This window comes from Chrysoperla carnea, chromosome 3, assembly GCF_905475395.1.
Source record: "Chrysoperla carnea chromosome 3, inChrCarn1.1, whole genome shotgun sequence".
Taxonomy (NCBI): domain Eukaryota; kingdom Metazoa; phylum Arthropoda; class Insecta; order Neuroptera; family Chrysopidae; genus Chrysoperla; species Chrysoperla carnea.
In genome coordinates this window covers 72,668,400-72,691,065 of record NC_058339.1, presented here as the reverse complement: position 1 = coordinate 72,691,065, position 22,666 = coordinate 72,668,400, and the positions used below count along the sequence as shown (strand labels likewise).

Genomic DNA, 22,666 nt, shown 5'->3' with positions numbered 1-22,666 from the left:
TATAAAAATGGACTAATTAGATGATTTTATGAACACTTAATATACCAAAATTTTGTTTATATAGTAACAATATTTCTAAGCGTTACAAACTTTGGACTAAATTGAATATACCTACTTCATATATACAGGGCATAAAAAGAAATTTTGATTCCAGATAAGTATATGGTACACTATCCCATGTATTTTAAATGCCTCAAAAGTTTTGTTGAAAAAGCGCATGCGTTTAAATAAAAATTTATGATGGATTATATTATACACTTTCGTGGGTAGATTAATTGTTTATCTTGAAATGCTATTATTGAGTTTAAAATTACAATAAAAATCTATTGGATAAAAGCAACAGTAACTAGATTCATATGTAAATGTTTTTTGAAATTTGCATATGAATTAATGTTATTATTTAATTAAATTTGTGTTTAATGTATTTATAATTAATATGTACACGGTGTTTACAATGTTTACATAAAGATTTACCGGGTTATTAGAAGTTTTTTTAAGAAAAATAATACTAAAAATAAACTTGTATCTTAGCGAATTGGATTAATTAATAATAAGATAATAAGGGTGAGATATAGTACCTAGAGTCAAATGTACCTCGAATCATTCTCTATTTCTCGGCTGGTATTCTTAGACCATTAAAAAGTACATTATTAAAAGAATGTAGAGACATTTATCAAAAAAACATACATTGAATGTGACATTTTCATATCACAAAATGTTTTACATAAAACAACGTGATTTCACTGAACTTTTTCGCTTTTTGACTTACAAAAAATACTTATCACGTATCACTTTACATTTTTTCTTACGAATTTACAATGGGCTAGACCTAAACAATTACCTCAGATCTTGACACGCTTAAAATCGTTTGACACTTAGTCAATGTAATGTCCATGTACTTATAAAATTAGAATTATTATTATTAAACAATCATGTCAACAAATGTCAACTGTCAACTATCAAGTCTAAGTCTTGAGTGTCAAACGAACATAAAAAATATTTAAGTAATGGTCTAAGGGGTATTTTATAAGAATTCAGGTAGGCTGAAGACTAATTGTCTACTAAAAATATTTTTTTTTATTTATATTCTTTTGACTGTCTTTTTACAAATTCACAATTCAACTCAATATAAAAAGCTGGAGCTTAAGTTCATAACCATATTCCAGTTTTAAACATAATAGTCTAAGAGCTGAGTGGCTTTTTTGAGTACATATTTGAGGCACATTGAAAATATTAAAGTTGATAACTTGCGAATGTGTGGATGATGAAATCGACAACCTGGCTGGGAGATTGGGGGGGGGGGGGGGGGTTAGTGACCTATGAAATTTTTAATTTGCAATTTTTCCTATGCAAAAAATGTTCTTGAGGCACTTTGAAACCTACACCATTTTAAAGTGTAAAGCCTGGCAGGTGATTTTAATGTGCACTTTAAATTCCTATGTAAATTAAAACCACCTGCCAGGCTATTTTAGTCCCCACCAAATCATGCCAGGCGATGATATTTCGTATGATTGAATATTAGACTTTAAAATAGTGTAGGTTTCAAAGTGACTCAAGAACATTTTTTGCATAGGAAAAATTGCAAATTACAAATTTTATAGATCACTAACGCCCCCCAACCTCCCAGCCAGGTTGTCGATTTCATCATCTACACATTCGCAAGTTATCAACTTTAATATTTTCAATGTGCCTCATATATGTACTCAAAAAAACCACTCAGCTCTCCAGCTATAACATTAAGATAGTCCGCAAGAACATATATAAGGACGTGAAACTCCAGTGGAAAGGGAAGTAGGAAAAAATACGCCTTTCTGGGCTTTCACGTCTTTGTCATATGAGTTCTTGACTGTAAAATTGCAATGTACGTGTCCGAACAACCTTAAGACAGTTACAGTTACAGATAATTATGTTCATCATCTGGCAGGTTGATGCTGTAGACCGTAAGTGTCACACTCACCTGAAAAATTTATTTTCGCTATTAATGATAATACCCTGTATAAGCAAGTAATTTACCTACACTTATTTTCCAATTAAAAATATGATCACAAATGCAAAAAATAATTATATCCTAAAAAACCTTGATCCGTTCGAGATACTAAAGCCTCCCGTATGGGGTATAATAAAAGATCTAGAGCCAAGTGTAGAATTTGATACTCATTTCAAAACGGTTGGGGAGGACGACGCACAAACCTTATAGAAAATGGTTCTCACCTAATTGTCTGAATTTTTGATGGGCACAAAGAAAAATCATGAACAGTATTATGCTTTTTATCCACTGATAAAGCAATATTTTTATCCCCAGTTACAATTATTGTTATTTTTGTAGTCGGTGTCAGCCAAGGGAACAACTCTGACAGAACAGTTTGCTACATTAACTTGGCTGACACCGGCTCCAAAAATAACAATAATTATAACTATATTATATTATATGGTTATTTTTTTACTTTTTAGTGCATATTATAATTTGTTTAAGAATTTCTTTTTTGAGTTCGGTTTTTTTATTTTATAAAAGTTTTTTATTTTGTGACTTTTAGTGAATCTGAAGTACACTAACTAATTTGTTACTAAAAAAAGGATAATCGAAATCGGTTGGCGTGATATTGAATTATTCGTCCATTTGTCGCGCACATAATTAATTCAAATTTAAGACTTATATTGTTTTCTCATGGATGCCATTGTCAGAACTGGATCAAATTGAAATGGGACCACACGAGGTTCAAATAAAAAAGAATCATCATAATCGGTTCACAAAGACGAAAGTTCTGAGGAAACAAAAATTAACAACAAAAAAATACAGTCGAGCCTTCTCCTTTTTTGAAGTCGGTTAAAATTATGTTAATTTCAAAATGTACACATAGCTCCGTGAAATAGCACCTCTAATTTTCTGATTGGATTCGTTTGTCCATCATTTGTCCACCTTCTAATTGAAAGTTTTGGCACAATTACAAATTTTTATACCGCACACCCAGATGCAAATTTTCATAAAATACAGATTTCATTCGTTAGAAAGTTTGACCACTCTGCAATTTTAATTTATGAGGAAAATTTTATTTTTGTCAAAGCTTTGTTTTTTCCACTATTCTGAAATGGCTGTCAAATCGTACACCTGATCCCACACCAATATTGGAAACTTTGCAAAATAGATTTATAAAGGATTTACAAATTAATGATTTTGTTTTGCTAATTTTGTAAATGTAAATTATATTTTTAGAAATTAATAAAACAATACTATCATAAAAAAACGTGCATTATTTATTTTTTTATTACCGTTTAAACATTTATTTAATTTTTTTATGTTAAAATGCAATTATTTTTAAATCCTTCTGGATTACCTGCATAAAATATCACAAATATTTTCGTTGAAAACCAAATATTAAAAAAATTTGGAAATATTTTTATACTATAAATTTAATATAAGAGTTGAATCCACAAAAAAAAATAATGAAGACTCTTAATTGGATATTCATAATGATTGTACCATTGGTTGTTTCAATCATAATATTTTTAATATTTTTTAGAACAAATATGGCAACTTTAAAATTATATCGAAGCACAAGCGTTGTGTTACCAGATAGTGTCGAAGAAGCTGGAATTGTTGTTGATCAGGATGGTAAAATATCTAAAATACTCACGAAACCAGATTTAGATACAATGGATCCAAATTCATTTGAGGTAAATTAAAAGGAACGTTTCTAGATTATTGTAATTTTTTTACGTCCTCGAGACGTTTTCGCTGTTTATTAAAATGCATAAAAAAAAGATAGTCAGTCATAGGGACTGTCAACGGAAGTGAAAACTTAAAACTTTGGAATAACTGTTTTTTTTTTTTAATTAATTATAGTATAAATAATTAAAATTTCATAATTTGTAAATTGAAATTATTAACGTGTGTATAAAAAACTATTGTAAATAATAAAAAAAGCAACAACGCACAATGTTTTCAAGCGGTCACTCATCCTAGAACTAAGTGTGCGCAATGCTGTTTAACTTCAGTGATCGGGCGAGAACCGCTGTTTTCAATGTGGTATGTATGGAGCGTGGCGATAACGCGAGTTTCATGATTTTTGTTCATCAAAAAGTGCTTAACGTGCCTAAAGAAGTTTTCACTGCAAAAACACCATATTCATAAATGGCCTTTACTCATTATAGTCTCATAGTCTCCTAAAAGTTATACTCCGTTGTTATACTTATAGTCTAATCAAGAGGTTCAAATTGCTGAAATATCGAAATACTGGTCGTAAAAATTCGTTTGTTAGCTCGTTGGATTCGGAATGATGTCTAGGAAAATGTGCCAGAAGCGTTTTTTATCACATAAAAAATTGCAACCGTTATAAATAATTAAAGATGAAAATAAAAGGTATTTCGTTTTTGGTATATATATATATATATATACATATTGAATTTTGAATTTTTCCAATAGCAATATCTCAGAAATTAGGCCTTGGATCGAAATTTGGTAAAATGCTTTTCATTCGTTTTTATATGCTTATTTAGGAAGTGCGGTGTCTTGCAGTCAATTATAAAACACCCTGTATGCAAATATCTTGATTTTACATATCTCTAATCTATTTTTTGAAGTCATTTTTGGTGTCTTATTTTTCGATTCTTTACCGAAGGCGAATGAAAATTAGATCAATCGAATTATGCAGCATAAAACACGCTGTCTAAAAGAAGTATACATTACCCATTTCTTTCTACCCGCAAAAAATTTATAACGGGTGCTGATTTGAACAGAATCTGCGGGCTCGCTTTTTTTCTGACGAACAGATCCAATATTGACTTATATAAGGAGAAATTTGCGACAGAGAAAAAGTCTTAGGAACTCTGAAAAACGTTAAGAAATTCACCTATATTCTTTATTCAATTTTTTTTCACCAGGGTTTTTTGATTTTATTAAAATTTTAAGGTAGCGAGTTCGATAAAAATGCTTGAATGTTTTAGGTAATTGATTTTGGAGATCTGGTAATAATGCCAGGAGTTGTGGACTCACATGTCCATGTAAACGAACCAGGGCGAACCGACTGGGAAGGATATACCACAGCAACACGAGCTGCAGCTAAAGGAGGTGTTACAACAATCATCGATATGCCATTGTAAACCAAAAAACTGAGAAAATTATCCAGAAAACAACGAATAAAATTTAATTGTAAAATTTTTCCTAGAAACTCAATTCCACCAACCACAACGATAGAAAATTTTAACACAAAATTAAAAGCTGCCGAGGGTAAAAATTATGTGGATCTTGGATTTTGGGGTGGTGTTATACCTGGAAATCAAAATGAGTTGGTCAAACTTGTGGAAGCTGGTGTTGTTGGTTTTAAATGTTTTCTATGTCCAAGTGGTGTTGATGAGTTTCCAAATGTTAATCAAGAAGATATTCAATTAGCCTTGCAAGCTTTGGAAGGGACGAATTCTGTATTAGCGGTAACCAAATTTCGTAATTTTTTACAATTTGAGTATTTTTAACATACAGGGTGGGGTGGATCATTTTAATATATTATGGCTAATAGGTCGTTTTGTAGTTAGCCAATAAAAAATGGTCCAACCTGTATATTTAAAATAAGGCCTTGGAATTGGCTGGAGGAGTAATGCGAAACCTATCAAGTAAAAGGCCTTTTAAACCAACCCGGTATTGAGCTCGTGACGACACTCGCTCTTTTACCCTTTACCATACCTGATTCGTTTTCTATATAGCTCTTTGAGAGTTGAAAGGATGTGCATCAATTCTGGTGGAAAAAATATTTGAAGAAAGAATAAGTGCAAATTACTCGTAGAAACTCTTAAAAAATCTTAAGAACTCTGAAAAAGTATTAAGAACTCTGAATAATTCTGGATTTCTCAACGTTTTTGAACTGTCTAATTCAGAGTTATCCATGACTTATTAAGTCTGAATTAGCCACTCCAAAAGACGTTGAGAAATTCAGAGTTATTCAAAGTTTCTAAGATTTTTCAGAGTTCCTAAGACTTTTTCAAAGTTCCTAAGACTTATTAAGATTTATTCTTTCTTCAAATATTTTTCCACCTGGGTACTCAGTCATTAGGAGAGTTGAAAATATGTCCCTGTCATTTGGGATCGCCTTTTTCTTGTTCTTCAACACGAATAAGCTTTTTTAATTACTTGTAAACTAAGTACATATTTTTTTAGTTTCATGCCGAATTAGAACTGAATAATACAACACCAATCGGTAAGTCATTCAAAACATACCTCGAAAACTAACTTTCCCTAACTGTGCAAATGTAATTTCAGGTGATCCCACAATTTACGAAACATTTTTGGAAAGTCGTCCAGATGAAATGGAAGTTGAAGCTATTAAAATTGTCACCGAATTATGTGCAAAACATAGGTTTGTATGCATTTTTTTATACTTTTTTACAATTTGTATTTCCTGTATATATGTAATATATGAAGGTATGCTAAGTTTAGTCCCAAGTTTGTAACGCTTAAGAATATTGATGCTGCGAACAAATTTTTGCAATGCCTGTCTGTCTGTCCGTCTGCGGACACGATAACTCAAAAACGAAAAGATATATCAAGCTGAAATTTTTATAGCATGCTCTGGATGTAAAAAGTGAGGTTGAGTTAGTAAATGAGCAGCATAGGTGAATTGGGTCTTAGGTCCGTATCTTGTAAGCCATTAGAGATAGAACAAAACTTTAAAAGTAAAAAAATGAACAACTTTTGTTTGAAATATTTTTTCGTAAACATCACTGTTTACCCGTGAGGACGCAAATTAGGCATTATATAGTATTTATGTACTGTATTGTATCAAGTATACTTTTATCGTATATATGTATGTGTTTGTTTATAGAAAATAATATGTTCACTGAGGAAGTGAGAAGAAAGATACTCTTATTACTTTGAGTGTAAGAGTGGCTATCTTTCTTTACTTACATGACTTAAAAAAACAAACGATTGCCTAATCAACACTGTCTATATATGGTATTTCAACAATTAACTCAGTAAATTGTTTGTTTTCACTTGTTATTTAATTTTTTGGATTCTAGTGTTCGTTGCCACATTGTCCACTTAGCAGCTGCCAAAGCATTGCCTATTTTACGTAAATTTAGAGCAAAAAATAAGAATCTAACTGTCGAAACATGTCACCATTATTTAACATTTAGTTCCGAAGAAATTCCACAGGGTAAAACGCAATATAAATGTTGCCCTCCAATAAGGGATCATGAAAATCGGGTAAAATTATCAATAATCAAAATCATAGAATACTTCTTAAATTTTATGAATTTTTCTAGGAACTCTTGTGGGCAGCCTTACAAAACCACGATATCGATCAAGTTGTATCTGATCATTCTCCATGTACACCAAATTTAAAATTTTTGAACAACACTGAGAAACCCGCAGATTTCATGAAAGCTTGGGGTGGAATTGCATCTGTACAATTTGGATTATCATTATTTTGGACGGAGGCTCGTAAACGTGGCTTAAATTTGTTGGATGTTTCACATTTCTTATGTAAAGGTCCATCAAAATTGATTGGTTTAGAAAGTAAAAAAGGTCAATTAAAAGAAGGTTTAGATGCAGATTTTGTCGTATGGAATCAAAATGAAACATTTGTAGTCAAACAATCTGATATTGAGATGAAAAATAAGGTAAGTCATAGACTAAAAAGGTTATCCCTGGCAAATTAGGCAATACTACATTAATTAATTCATAGTAGCGTATAAGAACAAAGTCGCTTGCCGCAGTTTATACCTATCATGTCCCTTAAGGATGCTTAGATCTTTAAAGGATATATTGCTGTGGTTTTTTCTAATAGATAGAGTGATTTAAGAGGAAGGCTTTTATGAATAATACATGCATAATTTAGAATCAGGGGTTGAAATAAAGATTGAAAGGGATGTGCTTAAAAACTTAAAAAGTTGTGCATCGATTAAGCTCAAATATTAAAAAGATATACAACCAGCTTCAAGGATTATTTTGTTTATCTTTAACCTTCAGGGAGTGGAAAGGTAGAGGGAGAAAGTGGGGACGAATATGGGGTATCAAATAAAAGAGAATGGCGCGTGTACATATTACAAGACTATAACCCCTACGCAAGGGGCTATAGGGGAGGGATGAAAGTAGGAATGTTGCCTAGCAAAGCGGGTAGTTCATAGCTAATGCCAAATAAACATCAGTTTATTAAACATTTCAATAAATTTTGTGACAGAAAACTATGACCAATGTATAAAAACAAAAAACAATTTTTTAACGAAAAATTAAAATTTGAAATTTTTTTAATGAAGTATTGTTTTTCAGATAACGCCATATTTAAATATGGAATTTTATGGGAAAGTTTATAAAACATTTGTTCGCGGTCTGAAAGTGTACGATAAAGATGAAGGATTTTCGGAAACACCTTTGGGTAAATTAAATATTAAGAAAGGTGTAAAAAATTAGTGTTTTTTTTTTAATATTAAATTTTAAATATACTTTTTTTTAAATATTTGTCTAGTATATTATTCCCCTATTTTTTAAAGCTTTTATTCAATTGGAATTCTTGACCCCCCCCCCCCCTTCCTTCATGGATGATTCCTTGGTGTGGTCCAAAAATACTCAACCAGTTCTTACAATAAGTATAAAATTAAGTGTTTTCTAAATATTTATACAAAAAATATTATTAGAGTGAAAAACATTGAGATATTGAAAATTATCTAATCTAAAAGTGGCTATACAGACATTATCATGCTTTGACAAACATATTTGTTCAATCTTTTTGTACAAATTTGATAAATTTTACGTCACTTACTTTAGCAGCTTTTTGTTTTTCCCAGAGAAAAATTTGTAACAAGAAGATATATGATTTGTAGTGTAAAAAACGGTTAATGAAAATAAAAACCTAGTTCCATATTTCCTTACTTTGTGAATTGAAGATATATCCGAGTATTTAGTAATTCAAGCATTATTTTAAGCCCTTTTATTGCAGCTTATATTTTCTTTGCTAAAAATGTGTGCAACTTTGATCATTTTTAGACATTTTTATACTATATTTAACATATTTGTTTAAATAATTGCCTATATTTAAAAACTTTTTGGATGAAAAAATTCGTCTTTATATACAAAATTTTTAATCCCTGATAAGGTTTTTACTGGCATTTTATGGTTAAAATAATGCTTGAATTACATATTTATATTATTTACTTTCCATAATTTTGTATTCGATTTTTAAGATAAACATCAAAATTCTAAAAAGCGAATCAGCGAAAATCGATACATACACATATGTATCCCTATATATTATAAATGTGAAAGTAAGGAGGTTTGTTTGTTTTCACGCAAAAACTAATGAATAGATTTGAATAAAACTTAACTATAATATAGCTCATATATCAGAATAACACATGAGCTATAATTTTTAAAGATATATAAAAAAAAAATTAAATTAAATTTGACATTACCATAAATTACAGATTTCTGATTCGGAATTGTTTTTGACGTTTGCTTTATCGATCGATATTGTCGATATAGTGTGAATACACCTTTAAAATAGTAATATTGTTGCTAGGCAATATTTGTTCATATAAACATAAACATATAAACAAATATGCTTAAATAATTTACGCTGTCTAAATGTTTTAAAAGTTTTATAATAAGTTTAGTTACAAATTTTAATTAAAATAAAGCTTAAATAAACATGATTCAAACTTTAAGAGACATTGCAATAACTCTGTCAATGAAAAATGATGCTGAAAAAGAGATTACTGACAAGGCAATACTTATTCTTGGAGCTTCTGTATCGGTAAACAAATAAAAAGAATACATGTAATAAGTCATAAACAGCGAATATTTTTTAGAATGATTTACAACAAGCTAAAAAATTAGTTAGTCCGACAACACTGAGCAATTCGCTATTGAGAAAATTGCACTTTTAAATACTATAAAAGCTCGAGAGGTTTTGTAGTACACTACTCACCAATCTTAAACTCACACTTCAACCCCAAAATAAATGTTCCTTAAATATTTTCGAAAAACGCGTATTGTTTTGACAGAAATGTTGACATTCCAACGCGCACATAACTCAAAAACGTTGCTGGGTCCTTTAGTGCTGACCCTTTCAAAGGAATAGTAAAACGCAATTACTAGGTATTGATAATTAATCGCTATGCATAAAAATTGCTCCGATATTAAATTAGCAACTTATTTCATCCTACTCAATGAAAAAATTTCAAGGTACAAATGAGCACGGAATTTCTACTGATCGGCAGTTTTAGGTGCTTAGAAAACTTCAAACGCTCAGTATCGATTTATTGTCAATGTCTACGCTGATTTTAAAAATTAATAATAAAATAAATAAATGCGTTTAATTTTACTAGGGTAAATCATCAATAATTGCTCAATGGCTAGGCAAAAATCCCCCAAATGGAAAAAGAGCACCAGGAATAGAATACTCATGGAGCCGAAAAACAAATAAAATTTGTCACATTTGGGAAATGCTAGAAACAATATCGCCAAAAGTAATATCGACAATTCTTAAACCAGAAAGACAATTTAAACCGGTTTTATTTCTGATAGTTTTCGATTTATCACGACCAAATTCAATTACTTTAGATGCTCAACAAATTTTCAATAACGTATCGGGATTTTCTCCAGAGAATATTATTATTATTGGTAGTAAATACGATATTTTTCAAAATTTAGGTAAGTTTCAGAATAGTGCATTTTGATAGACTAAGACTAAACAATACCTACTTGCAGGGTGTTTTTGGAATTTATCCACAGAATTTAAAAATCAAATTTGTTTATTTTCTTGTTTTTAGAATCAGAAATGAAAAAAAATGTGTGTAAATTTTTACGTGGAATAGCATTATTGAGATCAGCACATCTTATATTCTACAGTCATGAAATTCCTGCATTAGTTAAACGATTTGGTGAGCTATTGAATAGTATTATTTGGAGTTCAGGAAATTCTCGTGCCGCTCTATCTAAAGATTATCATACACCATTGTACATTACTCCATCGAGCGATTCATGGAGTGATTTAGGAATAAACGCATGTTCATTAGAACAATTATGTAATGCATATAATCGACAATTTTAGGGCTCCTACCCCTTCGGTTTTGGGCCGGAGTGTCGGGTTTTCGAGGCGTGTCTGCGATTTCCGGGCAAAGGTATAAATTCTCTGGATTTGAGCAAAAAATATTAAATTTGTTCTTTCCAAAAAAAATTTATAACTTTTATTGCTATCAAAGAAAATATATTCCGAATAAAATAATTCAATTCCGTTTAAAACAAAGGTAAACATAACCTCCGTTCTCTGTAATACTTCGTGTCCCATTTTTGAACTCAACGGTTAAAAATATTTCAGAACCCTAGTGGAAATATTTCAAATGATAGGCTTAAAAAGATTTACTAATTCTGAAAAACTCTTCTTTTGAATTAGTAAGACGTTTTAAGTCTCATCTGAAATATTGGTGGCTGGATTCGAGCTTAATAGACTATAGCTGGAGAGACACCACTGCTGGATTCGGACTAAGTAAGCACTAAAGTCGTAATCAATTCTATAGCATGCACACTCCTACCGAATCTTTTAATGATAGTATAATATAACATCCTAATTAATTAAATTAATTTCATCAATACATCTTATCTAATGAACAAAATGTAAATAGTATATATGAGAATACATTGTTTTTACAAAAATAAAGAACTTTTTATTTCACTGTTTCCTTTGTAGGCAAAGTAGGCAAAAAATTCAATTATTAAAAATTTTTTTGTTTAATAAAAATGTGAATTATTTTCAATTTTAGTCAATTTTGCGTGAAACAATCATTTGAAAAAGTCGCCACTTCACTTAAACTATATCTAGTCACTATGTTCGCGAATGTCACTATCCTGGAAGTTTTAGAACGTTTCTCAGAAATACTATAACCTAACCTTCCGTCTTGTTTTGGTCAACTGTACCATGTCAGAGACTAGAATGCTAGAATGTTTACTTGCACTGCAGTAGCAAATTGTACTCAGTGTTCCCAACTTAGTGGTTTTACTACTAAAACTAGCAGTTTTTATATTTTGTTAGTGGGATTATTTACTTTTTAGTGGTTAGTGGTTTTTTTTAGTGGTTTTTATTCATAGATGAATATAGGTAAAAATTGTTTGCTATAGAGTAAAAATGTGTACTCTATTGTTTTTCTATTTTATATAAAGAACTGTTTTCATACATATTAATTGAATTTTTATTAACCTCAAGTTATTTGAACATCATCATAAAAATCTAAATAGAATTTCAGAAATATAATTTTTAAATTTTCAATTATTTGCTTCATAATAAATTAAAAGTTTTTAATTTTTATTATGGCAGAAGTCTTAGTGGTTTTCTAGTGGTTTTCTATCGTCTGTTTAGTGGGTTTGAGAATTGAAAGTTGGCAACACTGATTGTACTGCGGAACGTTCATTTTGAGAACAGACTAAATTCTTTGGCTATAATATGTATTGAAGTTGAAACTTTGCTACAAGTTGATCTGAACAAAATCATCGATTCATTTGCTGTTGAAAAAGTCCGGCGTAAAAATGTACATTGAAATAATTGAAAAATGAATTGTTTTTTTGTTTTGTAAACCTTACTTACGATTAAAAAGTTATTTCATATATTATATTAAATATTTTTCAATTTCCAAATAAATAAAACAGATTTTTGTTTATAAAAAAAGGCGGCACTTTGATGCCTGCCAATGGGCAGCAAATTCGTAAATCCGCCCCTGTTCAAAGATAAAGCAATTGGTAAATAGCTTAGATCATATATTTTAAATAGTGAATTTTCAAGTATTTTAAGTATTATAAGTAGTGAATTTTCAAAGGTAAATAGTCTTTCTTTAACATCTAGGCGAATTCAAAATTATTCAGGATAAAAAATAAATTTGATTTAAATTAAAATTAATTTTAATCGTCTATACTCTATACTATTCAGGGAAACATTTTTTTTTTAATTTTAAACCTACATTATAATTTTAACGTTATCAAAATCAGAGTGTGCGCATAAAGCATAAATGTCAAATCGAGGATTAATTTTTAACTCTGGTTAAAACTATAAATTAAAAATAAATAATTGTATTTTCATTAAATTTATCGAATTTAAAATAAATACATTTTTTTTAAATTTAAGGCGAGTTATAAATTCATTAAGCTTGAATTTTTTTTATAAGACATTAATATATAAAAATTTATGTTATCCTTTAGGCGTTTATGTTTATACTTAGGATTAAATTTCGTATATTATTCGAACCAGAGATCATCAAGATTTTTATAAATATGACCGAAACCGATAATTCAATGAAAAAAAAACGTGCTAAAAATTTTTTAGATGAAGAAAAAGAATTTTTAACCCAATTAGTAAAGCCATATAAATATATTGTTGATAGTACAAAAACTGATCATGCAACTAGCAATTTAAAACAAACAACTTGGCAAGAAATCGCTGAGCAATTTAATTTACATTCAAAAACTGGACAAAGATCTATTAAACAAGTCAAAGAATTATATGGAAATATACAAAAAAGGGAAAGAAGGAGATTAAGAATTGCCGCTAACAAGGTGTATATTTTTGTGTATCTGTTAAAATTACGTAATAGAGGTATATCAATATTCCAAATTATTCCTTTTTATTTCACAAAAATATACCGTTTTACGATTTAAAGACCTAAAAACGAATATTAAATGGACTAATTTAGAAGTGGAAATCAGTTGACCACAATTTGCGTATTCAACGGACGCCTTTGATTTTTGCGTTTAGCTTAAAACTATATTCAAAATGACCAGAGACATATAAAATCACAACATGGATAAAGAATAACTATTAACGTTCTGAGTGTGCGCATATAGCTCAAATGCCAAATCGAGAGTCATTATATAACTTTGTTATATGTTATACTTTAACTTTGTGTATTTATACTAGGCTTAAATTACGAATACCATTCAAAATTTTTATTAAAATGTTCGATAACAATAGTTTAATGAAAAGAACACGTACCAATTTAAAACTAGTAACTTAGCAAGAAATCGCGAGCAATTTAATTTACTTTCAAAAACTGGATATAGTCAAACAAGTCAAATAAACGGTCCGAAACATCGGACAAGACTTTATTATATTATAAAATTGATATATTATTCTTGTAATATTTTGATTGAAAGCAGCCAATTGTAAGAATTATTTAAAAACAAGGAAAAGCTTTAGTTTATTAACTTCACTAATTTGGCTTAATTAAGTTTTACGTTAAATTAAGGTCTTTTTTATTATACGAAGTTTCACTGCTGTCCCCTCAGCCTCTCCCTAGAAAATACCATTTTCTGTATTTTGAAATGTTTTCCCTAGGGTGTGGCCTTCTCGAATTTTCCCGGATATGTGGCTTATACCAATCCTAAGAACACCTTATGGCCTATCCTTGTGTCAAGTTTAATCGAAATCGTGGTTCCATTTTTGAGAAAACCCCAAAAAAAAGGTTTTCCCTAAGGTGTGGGCCTTCTCGAATTTCCCCGGACGGTGGGTTATAGCAATCCTAGGAACACCTTAAGGTCTAACCTTGTGCCCAGTTTAATCGAAATCGTTAGAGCCGTCTTTGAAAAAACCCAAAAAAAAGTTTTATCCCAAGAGTATGGGTCTTGTCGAATTTTCCTGGATATGTGGCTTATACCAATCATAGGAACACCTTAAAGTCTAGCCTTGTGCCTAGTTTAATCGAAATCGATTGAGCCGTTTTTGAGAAATCTCCAAACAAAAAAAGTTTTTCCCAATGATGTGGGCCTTCTCGAAGTTTCCCGGATATGTGGCTTATACCAATCCAAGGCACACCTTAAGATCTAGCCTTGTGCCCAGTTTAATCGAATTCGTTAGAGCCGTTTTTGAGAAAACCCCAAAAATCCTGTTTTGGCCTATAGGGAAGTACCCTTAAAAAAGGCCTAGGAAAAAAATGAAAAAATCGTCTGGAATTATGATCAAACTGAACCTATGTATCGAGTTTGAGAAAAATCGGTTGAAAATTGAAGGCTCCAGCTTGGTAACAGATATACCGACGGACGCAACATACTTTGCGTCCGTCTCACAATACTTTATAATATAATAAAGTAAAAATTGTATGCGAAAATATACAGAAAAATATTTTTGTTTATTTGATAAAATTGTGTTATAGGCGTATAACTACATTTCAAATTATTTCTTTTTGTTTCTCAGAAATATACGATCTAAGATTTCTAAAAAGGCCCTAAAATTGAAAATTAAATGTGTTAATTTTTTTAGGAAGGTGAAGGGATATTTGTTTATGATCATGACGACCACAGTGAAGATAATTTCAGTAGAGTATTAAATGGTAATTTTTACATTCTTTTAACTTAAATTTTGTTAAAAAAAAGCAGGTCAGCTTATTTAGGATGTAAATTTAGTTAAGTAATGTTATTCATTGTTTGAAAAATAATAACATTCAACAGTCGCCATTTTGTTCTCAAATTCTCATTGTTATCAAATAGTTGCATCCATACCTCTTTTAGTTATCAAATTAAAATTTTCTAAAAGCTTCTCTCTACAAGTAAAAGTATAAAGAAAAAGCCACATCAGATTTTATATTTTTATTTTACAGAGTCTGTTTCTTACGAAAATCTTTCTCACCATGAAGATTTTAAACCAAGTATAAATGGCCAAGATTGTATTTCTCTTGTTGACGACGATGACCCCCTTAATTCTAACACAGAGACTAATAATATAAAAATCGAACGAATATTACCGTCAACAAACGTGCTGGCAAAAGAACAAGCGGAGAAAAATGATCGAAATAATATGATACATATAAAACGAGTATCTCGTGACTATTCCGAACAATTATTTCTATTAAAGAAACAAAAACATGAAAAGAAACTAGAAATTTTAGAAATAATTAGGAAAAGAGAACAAGTTGAATTAGAAATTAAAGAAGTTGAATTAGAAATAAAGAAAAAAAAATTATTAAATAAAAGAAATTAAAATAAAATGTATTTTATATATAAAATAACTATCCGTTATCATCCCGCTTCGCTGGACTATAAAACTATAAAATAAACAAACATTACTTTTAGTATCCTTGCACTTTTAGACTCTCATTCCTTCGATTTCAAGTTTTCACTTATTTCTATTTTTAAAAACGTAAAGGAACACACTATTTTAATATAAAACTTTTTTACTTCGTTTATATTCAAAAATCAAAGTAACTTATGTACACAAGGTTTTTTAGGCACCCCTATACGGAATTTTATCAAAATCGGTTTACACGTGAAAGCAAACAAACGGACAGTAACTTTCGTATTTAAATTTATAATATTAGTAATTTAATGAAAATACAGTCCAAAATATGTTTATTATTTACTCAGAACTCTGCAAATCTAAGCAGATATTATTACTGTTTCATTAATTCCCAAAGTGGTCCAGGTAGATCCATGTGAGCTATAAAAAGAATTGGAGGTCTGTGAGATGTAAACGAGAATCCACGATAGTCTTAATTTGACCTGAAAACATAAACAGATCGACGACGATTTCCCAACGAATTTTCCCAATTTGTCACAGACTAAAATGGTTATTAAAGAAAACCGAAGAACTAAGTACAATCAGATGTCAGAACATTAACTTCTCTGCAAATTTTATTTAAGTTATTTTTTTATTGGTTGACTGCAAAACGAGCTATTAGCCATTATAGATTAAAATGACCCACCCTATATAATAAATAGGTACTTAATTTTATTTTGGTTTGATTAAATGTATAAAAAATGTATTAGAAATGAGTCAAAACACATTTGAAGTTGATGAATTTTCAAAAATGAGATATTAGCTTACCCGGGGAGTCTACACAAAACGGTAAAACATGGCGTGGTCTACGAGACCACTAAGAATTTTGGGGACCATTGTTTTAAATGTACCATTCCAGCTAGATTAGCCACTTAAGTGTTACTTGAACCTTCACCTCCTCACCACCCTCCAGTTATATGAACTTATCTTTCACAATAGACCTTTTTCACATTTTTTTTTCTTTTTTTTTAAATGAAAGTAAATGTCTTAATAAATGGGCTAATTTTATCCCTCGATTTTTTTGAAGCCATATGACCGAGAAAACAGACAATGAAAATCATTAAAATTCAAACTGGCGAAAACGATCCGGAAACACACGATGTTACACGAACGTTGGTTTGGCGTCATTTAAATTTGATAACAGTGATATATTAATACAACTGTTGACACTGTTTTATTGTCATTGCTTGTCGGATTGACATCACAGATAACGTGTGCGGTGGAGCCAAAAAAATAGTTTTAAAATATTTCAAATATTGTGACTTTTTAACAATTTTGTTCATAGTGTTTTTATTGTTAAAAATGCGTAATGTTTGAGTTACAGGCTCTACTCGACCTATATTTTCATAAAAAATTATCAAAAAGCATTTTTGTTTTTAATGAAAAAGGTCTATTCGAACTCCATAAGAGACAGATTTGAGATTAATAACAAAAGAAAGTTTGATTCAACAGGTGTAAAAAAAACATTGACATTTTCAATTGATTTATTTTAGTAAATTAAACGTTATTTATTACAAATAATATATGAAAAATTTAAGCAAAAAAAAGGGGGGTTAATTGTTTTTAACAGACAAAAGATGTTTGTGCACACATTCCTCTTTGTTGATCAAATGCGTTGTTTTATTTACAAGTTGCATTAAACTGGATAAATGATTTGCCCAATCATTTAATATATCATTTGGATCTTTTGAACGTGTAAAGTAAACAACACCAGCTGGTCGATCAGTTTTAGCATGCACTGATCCACAAACGACCAACGATGATAACGAAGTTTCAGCTTCAGCCGGTGTTAAATCTAACAATTCAGCCATACGTTTTAATGATATTCGCGTGTAATATTTAGCCATAACACGTATATTATGCTCAACAATACGATCTTGTAATTCTTTCCAATGTTGTTTTGCCTTTGGAGTACGTGTCTCATCGAATACATCATTTAAACGTTCCGTTCCAGTTGTTTTCTCACATAATGGTTGTTTATATAATTTACAAAAACTTGTCCATTTTATTAATTCTGGATTCACAAATAATTTTAATAGTTCTTTAAATATTTGTATTTGATCTAATTCACGTTCTAATAGCATTCGATGCATTAAATCGGACTGTTCGTTGTCGTGCGGGGCTAATATTAAGTACAATACAGCATTACATAATGATGTTAAACGCATTGTTTCGGATTCTTGAGCGTTCATTAATGCCCTAAAATACAAAACTTAGTTACAAATGTTTCCGTTTTTTAAATTCTCTGGAATATTTTACTCTCACAAATATTTTCTAAGGAATTGCCTGAAATCGATTCGAGAAACCGTTCTTCATATGAGATTTTGGTAGATATCTAAGAAACTTTGCATATTTGAGTCAAAATTAATCTATACCGGGTGCATCAGAATAAATAATCAATGTTTGAGAGGGCTAATAAGGTAAGTAAAACAAGCAATTTGGTATAACTAACATGTGTGCCCGGAAACGATTCCCTTCGGAGCTAGAAACTTCAGAACTTTATTTTTTTAATTTTGTATCGAATCTACCTCGTTTTCGAAAAAACGTTATTGGTATTTTGATTAGAAACACCATCAGTCATCAGAAAAGAGGAAAATCGAAGACAATCTGGAAAAGGTGGGTCAGTAAGGAAATCGAGGAAGAGGGAGAGCTGGAGTGAAATCATGAAAATGGCACAGAACTGTGTACGGTGGAAGGCTGTTTGTGGCGGTCAGGAACTAAATGATTGATTGATTTTGATTAGTAACAAAAAAATCTCGTTGATATTTTTTGTTGCAAAAGGACAATAATTATAGTAAAACATAAGAGGGGTACCGCAAATGGGTGCCTAGCACATAGACCAAGGGGGGACTTCTCTGTACTTTCCTTGAGAACAACCTGTCATCCGAAGGATATACGTCTTCGGGAGATGCTATTTTAAGCACTTGAAGCTATAGGATTCTGTCGAGTGAGACTCGACGCACAATGCTCACAGCTTCACCGCTGGGATTGCTTCCAGGACGGTAAAGCCTTCATACATGTTATTTACATCTGCAGAAATTTTCGGAGAGTCAGATTCAGAAGGGTTCGAAACCTTAAATCTTTGGAGCAACGACGGAAAGGCTGTGGGCTTTTTGGCGCATGCCCCGACAGAATCATATAGCTTCATCTGCTTAAAATATGATTTCTTATCCGCAGACGTCTCGCCTTTGGGTAACAGATTGTTCTCAAAAAGGGCACAGAAGTCTCCTTTTCCTAGGCGAAGAAACTGTGGGCTTTCTGCGTAGTTTCATCGTCCTCCATATAGGCCCTATAAGTGGGACAATCAGAGATCCTCATGTTATGAAGGTGGTAGTTATTTCGACAGTGTCCTGTCAAGAGTTCCACCACCCGTAAAAAGGACAAACTTACTTTTGAATTAAAAATACATATTTAAGCATATGATTTCTCACCTGTAATGTTTGCAAGCAGCCAAATGTGCACCTTCATGTTCATCTAATTTCAGCATAAGATTGTAATATTTCAATTTCAAATCTTTAGTACTTTCATCATCGAAGAATTTCGCATTAACTTTCTTCGATATAATTTGTGTACGAATATAATCCTCATTTCTCAGACACAAACGCATTTGTTCTAAAATCATTTCAACTTTCTCTCGTTTATCCATTGAACCATATGTTTCAACTTGTAATTCAAGAATTGTTTCAGCTGCTCCGGTAATATCTTGAATACTTTCTTTGTATTTCGCTAATGCTAAAGTTAATCGAGCACGTTCAACTTCTACATAAATTTTACCCTCAGTTACCTGTCGTAAGGTTTCAATTACTTTCAAATATGTCGGTGTATCAGGCATTAATTTTTGATCTTTTGCATGTTCGTGTACATAGCTACAGCATTCTTGCACCATTTTCCCAATGGCTTGCTTTAATTGAGATCTACGCTTACTCAATATTGAAACATGTTCGCATAAAGCATTCCAATCTTGTGCATCCTTACATATTTGAACAATTGCAACAAGTACACGAGCTGTGGATGTAGCATCAGCTCCTGTACGAGTTTGTTTCTCCAAAGCTAAAAGTGCATCTAAAGCCCCGCGTAGATCCCCATTAGCGGCCATTTTCTGACATTCGGGAATCTTTCCATCACAAGTTGAACTATAATCTACTTCCATTTTTACAATCCGACCGGTATCGGTAGCAATATTTTCGACGTCAGTCATCTTTGTTGTGGATCTACAAATTTCGTTAAATCATTGTTATTATGCATCCTAACCTTAATTTTTAATAAGTTTCGCAAATTTTATGTAAGTATGAAAATAAAATAAAAACTATAATAAAATAATGTTTAATAAACTTACTTATGTTAATAATTTAAAATAATTAATACAATTTTTATTAAAACGAGTACTAAATACGAATGACAACTCAAGTTGTGTCACTAAAACTCAATTGAAGGGAACACCTCGGTTAAAATCGTGCAATTCGCACAGTCATGTTTAAATTTTTAAATAAAAGCGGGAATGTTTTAAAATTATTTGCCAAATTAATATTAAAGTAATAATTTTATATAATAATAATAGTAGTATAACACAAAACAGAAATTATAATATATAGTATAATTTTGGATGTGTAATTTTTTAAACTTTCTCTGATCAATATCCGATAAAATATATCTGAAAAATTGTAAAATCAAAATTTCGCGTGACATGTATAACTCTAAAGTCAATGTTCGCTATACCTACCTATCTATCTTCCAATAAATCTTTTTCTGTAAAAATATCCCTGAAGACCAGGAAATTTCAAACTAAATTAAAGTCGAAAGGCATGGATTTTGGTTTAAGACAACTTATTTTTCTGAAATTATGCATTTCTACCACACTTAATAGTTTGTATTCTTTGGGTGCAAAATAGAGTTATCGCTTAAAGCTAGCGAATATAATAATTTCATCTTTTACAAATAATTCTCATTTATTAAAAAATATAAGCAATATTATTACATAAATAATTGTGATAAACTCATAGTATTTAATGATATTTAAATTAACAATTGATTTTTAATAATTTTTTTTTTAATCGTCTCCTATTAATTATAATTAAAGATATAAAAACGGAAAACGATTTTTACAAATCCTATTTGAATAATGTACTAAAAATAAACATAATGGGATTTTAATCCTAAATTTTCAACAGGTTTGATCTACTGGTATTTAAATCAAAAATTAAGATCCCAAAATTTGAAACTTGTGGGAATACCAATTTTTTCTCTTTTGTTCACAAGGGGAAATACAAAAACTAGAATTAGGAGAATAGAAGAACCAGAGTTATTGACATTTAAATTAGGATTCTTTTTATTTTGCTTGGCTCACGAAGGCATCCTCGAACTTCGAGCTATAAGAAGATAATGGAATCGTGAGAGATTTTTCATAGCTTCATAAAACAAAAACATATAATTTACAGAGGTAACAATAGTCGTAAACACTAAAGACGTAGTAAAAGTTTATTCAAAATTTGATCAAATAAACAATGGGATTTTGTTGATTATTGCAAAGTAAGCTATGAAGTTGTAGGTATTTCTTTTCAAGTAGTTTAACTTCACTAACTTCATGTAATACAAAGTGAAAGTACGCAAGAAAATATATTTTAAATTAGATTAATAAAATATTTTATGCAAATATAATAAACAATATAAATCTATTTAAAAAACATTTTGCGTACAAAAACTTTTATAAATTTTAATACTTTTGTACTATGGACCATATCATTATATACTAAAAATAGTTGTTAAGTAATAGAAATTATGTCGTCACATAATAAATTAATTTTTCCTTTATTATTGCGAAATACACATTGTTGCATATGATAATAATAATTTTCTTTTTAATCGCACAACCCAATTTTGGCCTTTTAAAAACTCTCCTTCCCTTCCCTTGTTATTACCATTCTAAATAAAAATGATGCTACTGACCAACATACTAAAAATTCTATAAAAACAAGTGAAAACAAACAATTGACTGAGTTAATTGTTGAAACACCATGTTGATGACGCAATCGTTTGTTTTTTGACGTCATGTAAATAAAAAAAGATATCCACTTTTAAATAGCTTCACACACATAACTGATATTCCCATATTAATACAAACTATAAAATTTGCACCTAATTACCGCCCTCGAGGGTAAACAGTGATGTTTACAAAAAAAAATACAAACGTTGCTTATTTTTTTATAAGGAACATTTTTTATATTTAAACTTTTGTTCTATCTCTAACGGTTTACGAGATAAGACCCAATTGTTCTATATTGCTCATTTACGAACTCGAACTCACTTTTTACGTCCTGAGTACGCTATAAAAATTTCATCTTGATATCTCTTTTCGTTTTTGAGTTATCGTGTTGACAGACAGACAGACAGACAATCGCAAATGGGCTAATTAGGTGATTTTATTAACACCTATACCAAAATTATGTTCGTCGCATCAATATTTTTAAGCGTTACAAACTTGGGACTAAACTTAATATACCTTGCATATTACATATATGCATGGTATAACAAAATATATTACTCTTTCTTTTTAACATATTTAAAAGTGTATAGAGCTTTCTCATTTTTATTGTAGTAAGTATAATATAGGAAGAGTTTGACATAAGTTTGACCTTTGTGTACGAGTTTTTTTT

At 30.3% G+C, this 22,666-nt stretch overlaps 3 protein-coding genes across 3 annotated transcripts; 2 read left to right on the top strand and 1 right to left on the bottom strand.

The window, feature by feature from the left end:
* The first annotated feature begins 3,407 nt into the window (after positions 1 to 3,407).
* LOC123295214 (allantoinase, mitochondrial-like) lies at positions 3,408 to 8,398 on the top strand. The gene is made up of 8 exons (XM_044876466.1): positions 3,408 to 3,672; positions 4,942 to 5,093; positions 5,163 to 5,424; positions 6,146 to 6,185; positions 6,248 to 6,344; positions 7,006 to 7,192; positions 7,252 to 7,608; positions 8,258 to 8,398. Exons 1-8 carry the CDS (start codon positions 3,442 to 3,444, stop codon positions 8,396 to 8,398), a joined length of 1,467 nt encoding a protein of 488 aa, XP_044732401.1. The 5' UTR covers positions 3,408 to 3,441.
* Positions 8,399 to 9,618: 1,220 nt separating this feature from the next.
* LOC123295816 (cytoplasmic dynein 2 light intermediate chain 1) lies at positions 9,619 to 11,540 on the top strand. Its single transcript, XM_044877276.1, has 3 exons — positions 9,619 to 9,737; positions 10,312 to 10,636; positions 10,756 to 11,540. The coding sequence occupies exons 1-3, from the start codon at positions 9,633 to 9,635 to the stop codon at positions 11,034 to 11,036; spliced, it is 711 nt and encodes a 236-aa protein (XP_044733211.1). The 5' UTR covers positions 9,619 to 9,632; the 3' UTR covers positions 11,037 to 11,540.
* A 6,001-nt stretch (positions 11,541 to 17,541) lies between these two features.
* Positions 17,542 to 20,470, bottom strand: LOC123294748 (26S proteasome non-ATPase regulatory subunit 12). Its single transcript, XM_044875884.1, has 3 exons — positions 20,353 to 20,470; positions 19,448 to 20,227; positions 17,542 to 18,215 (listed from the first exon to the last, which is right to left on the bottom strand). The coding sequence occupies exons 2-3, from the start codon at positions 20,212 to 20,214 to the stop codon at positions 17,570 to 17,572; spliced, it is 1,413 nt and encodes a 470-aa protein (XP_044731819.1). The 5' UTR covers positions 20,215 to 20,227; positions 20,353 to 20,470; the 3' UTR covers positions 17,542 to 17,569.
* Positions 20,471 to 22,666: the final 2,196 nt, after the last annotated feature.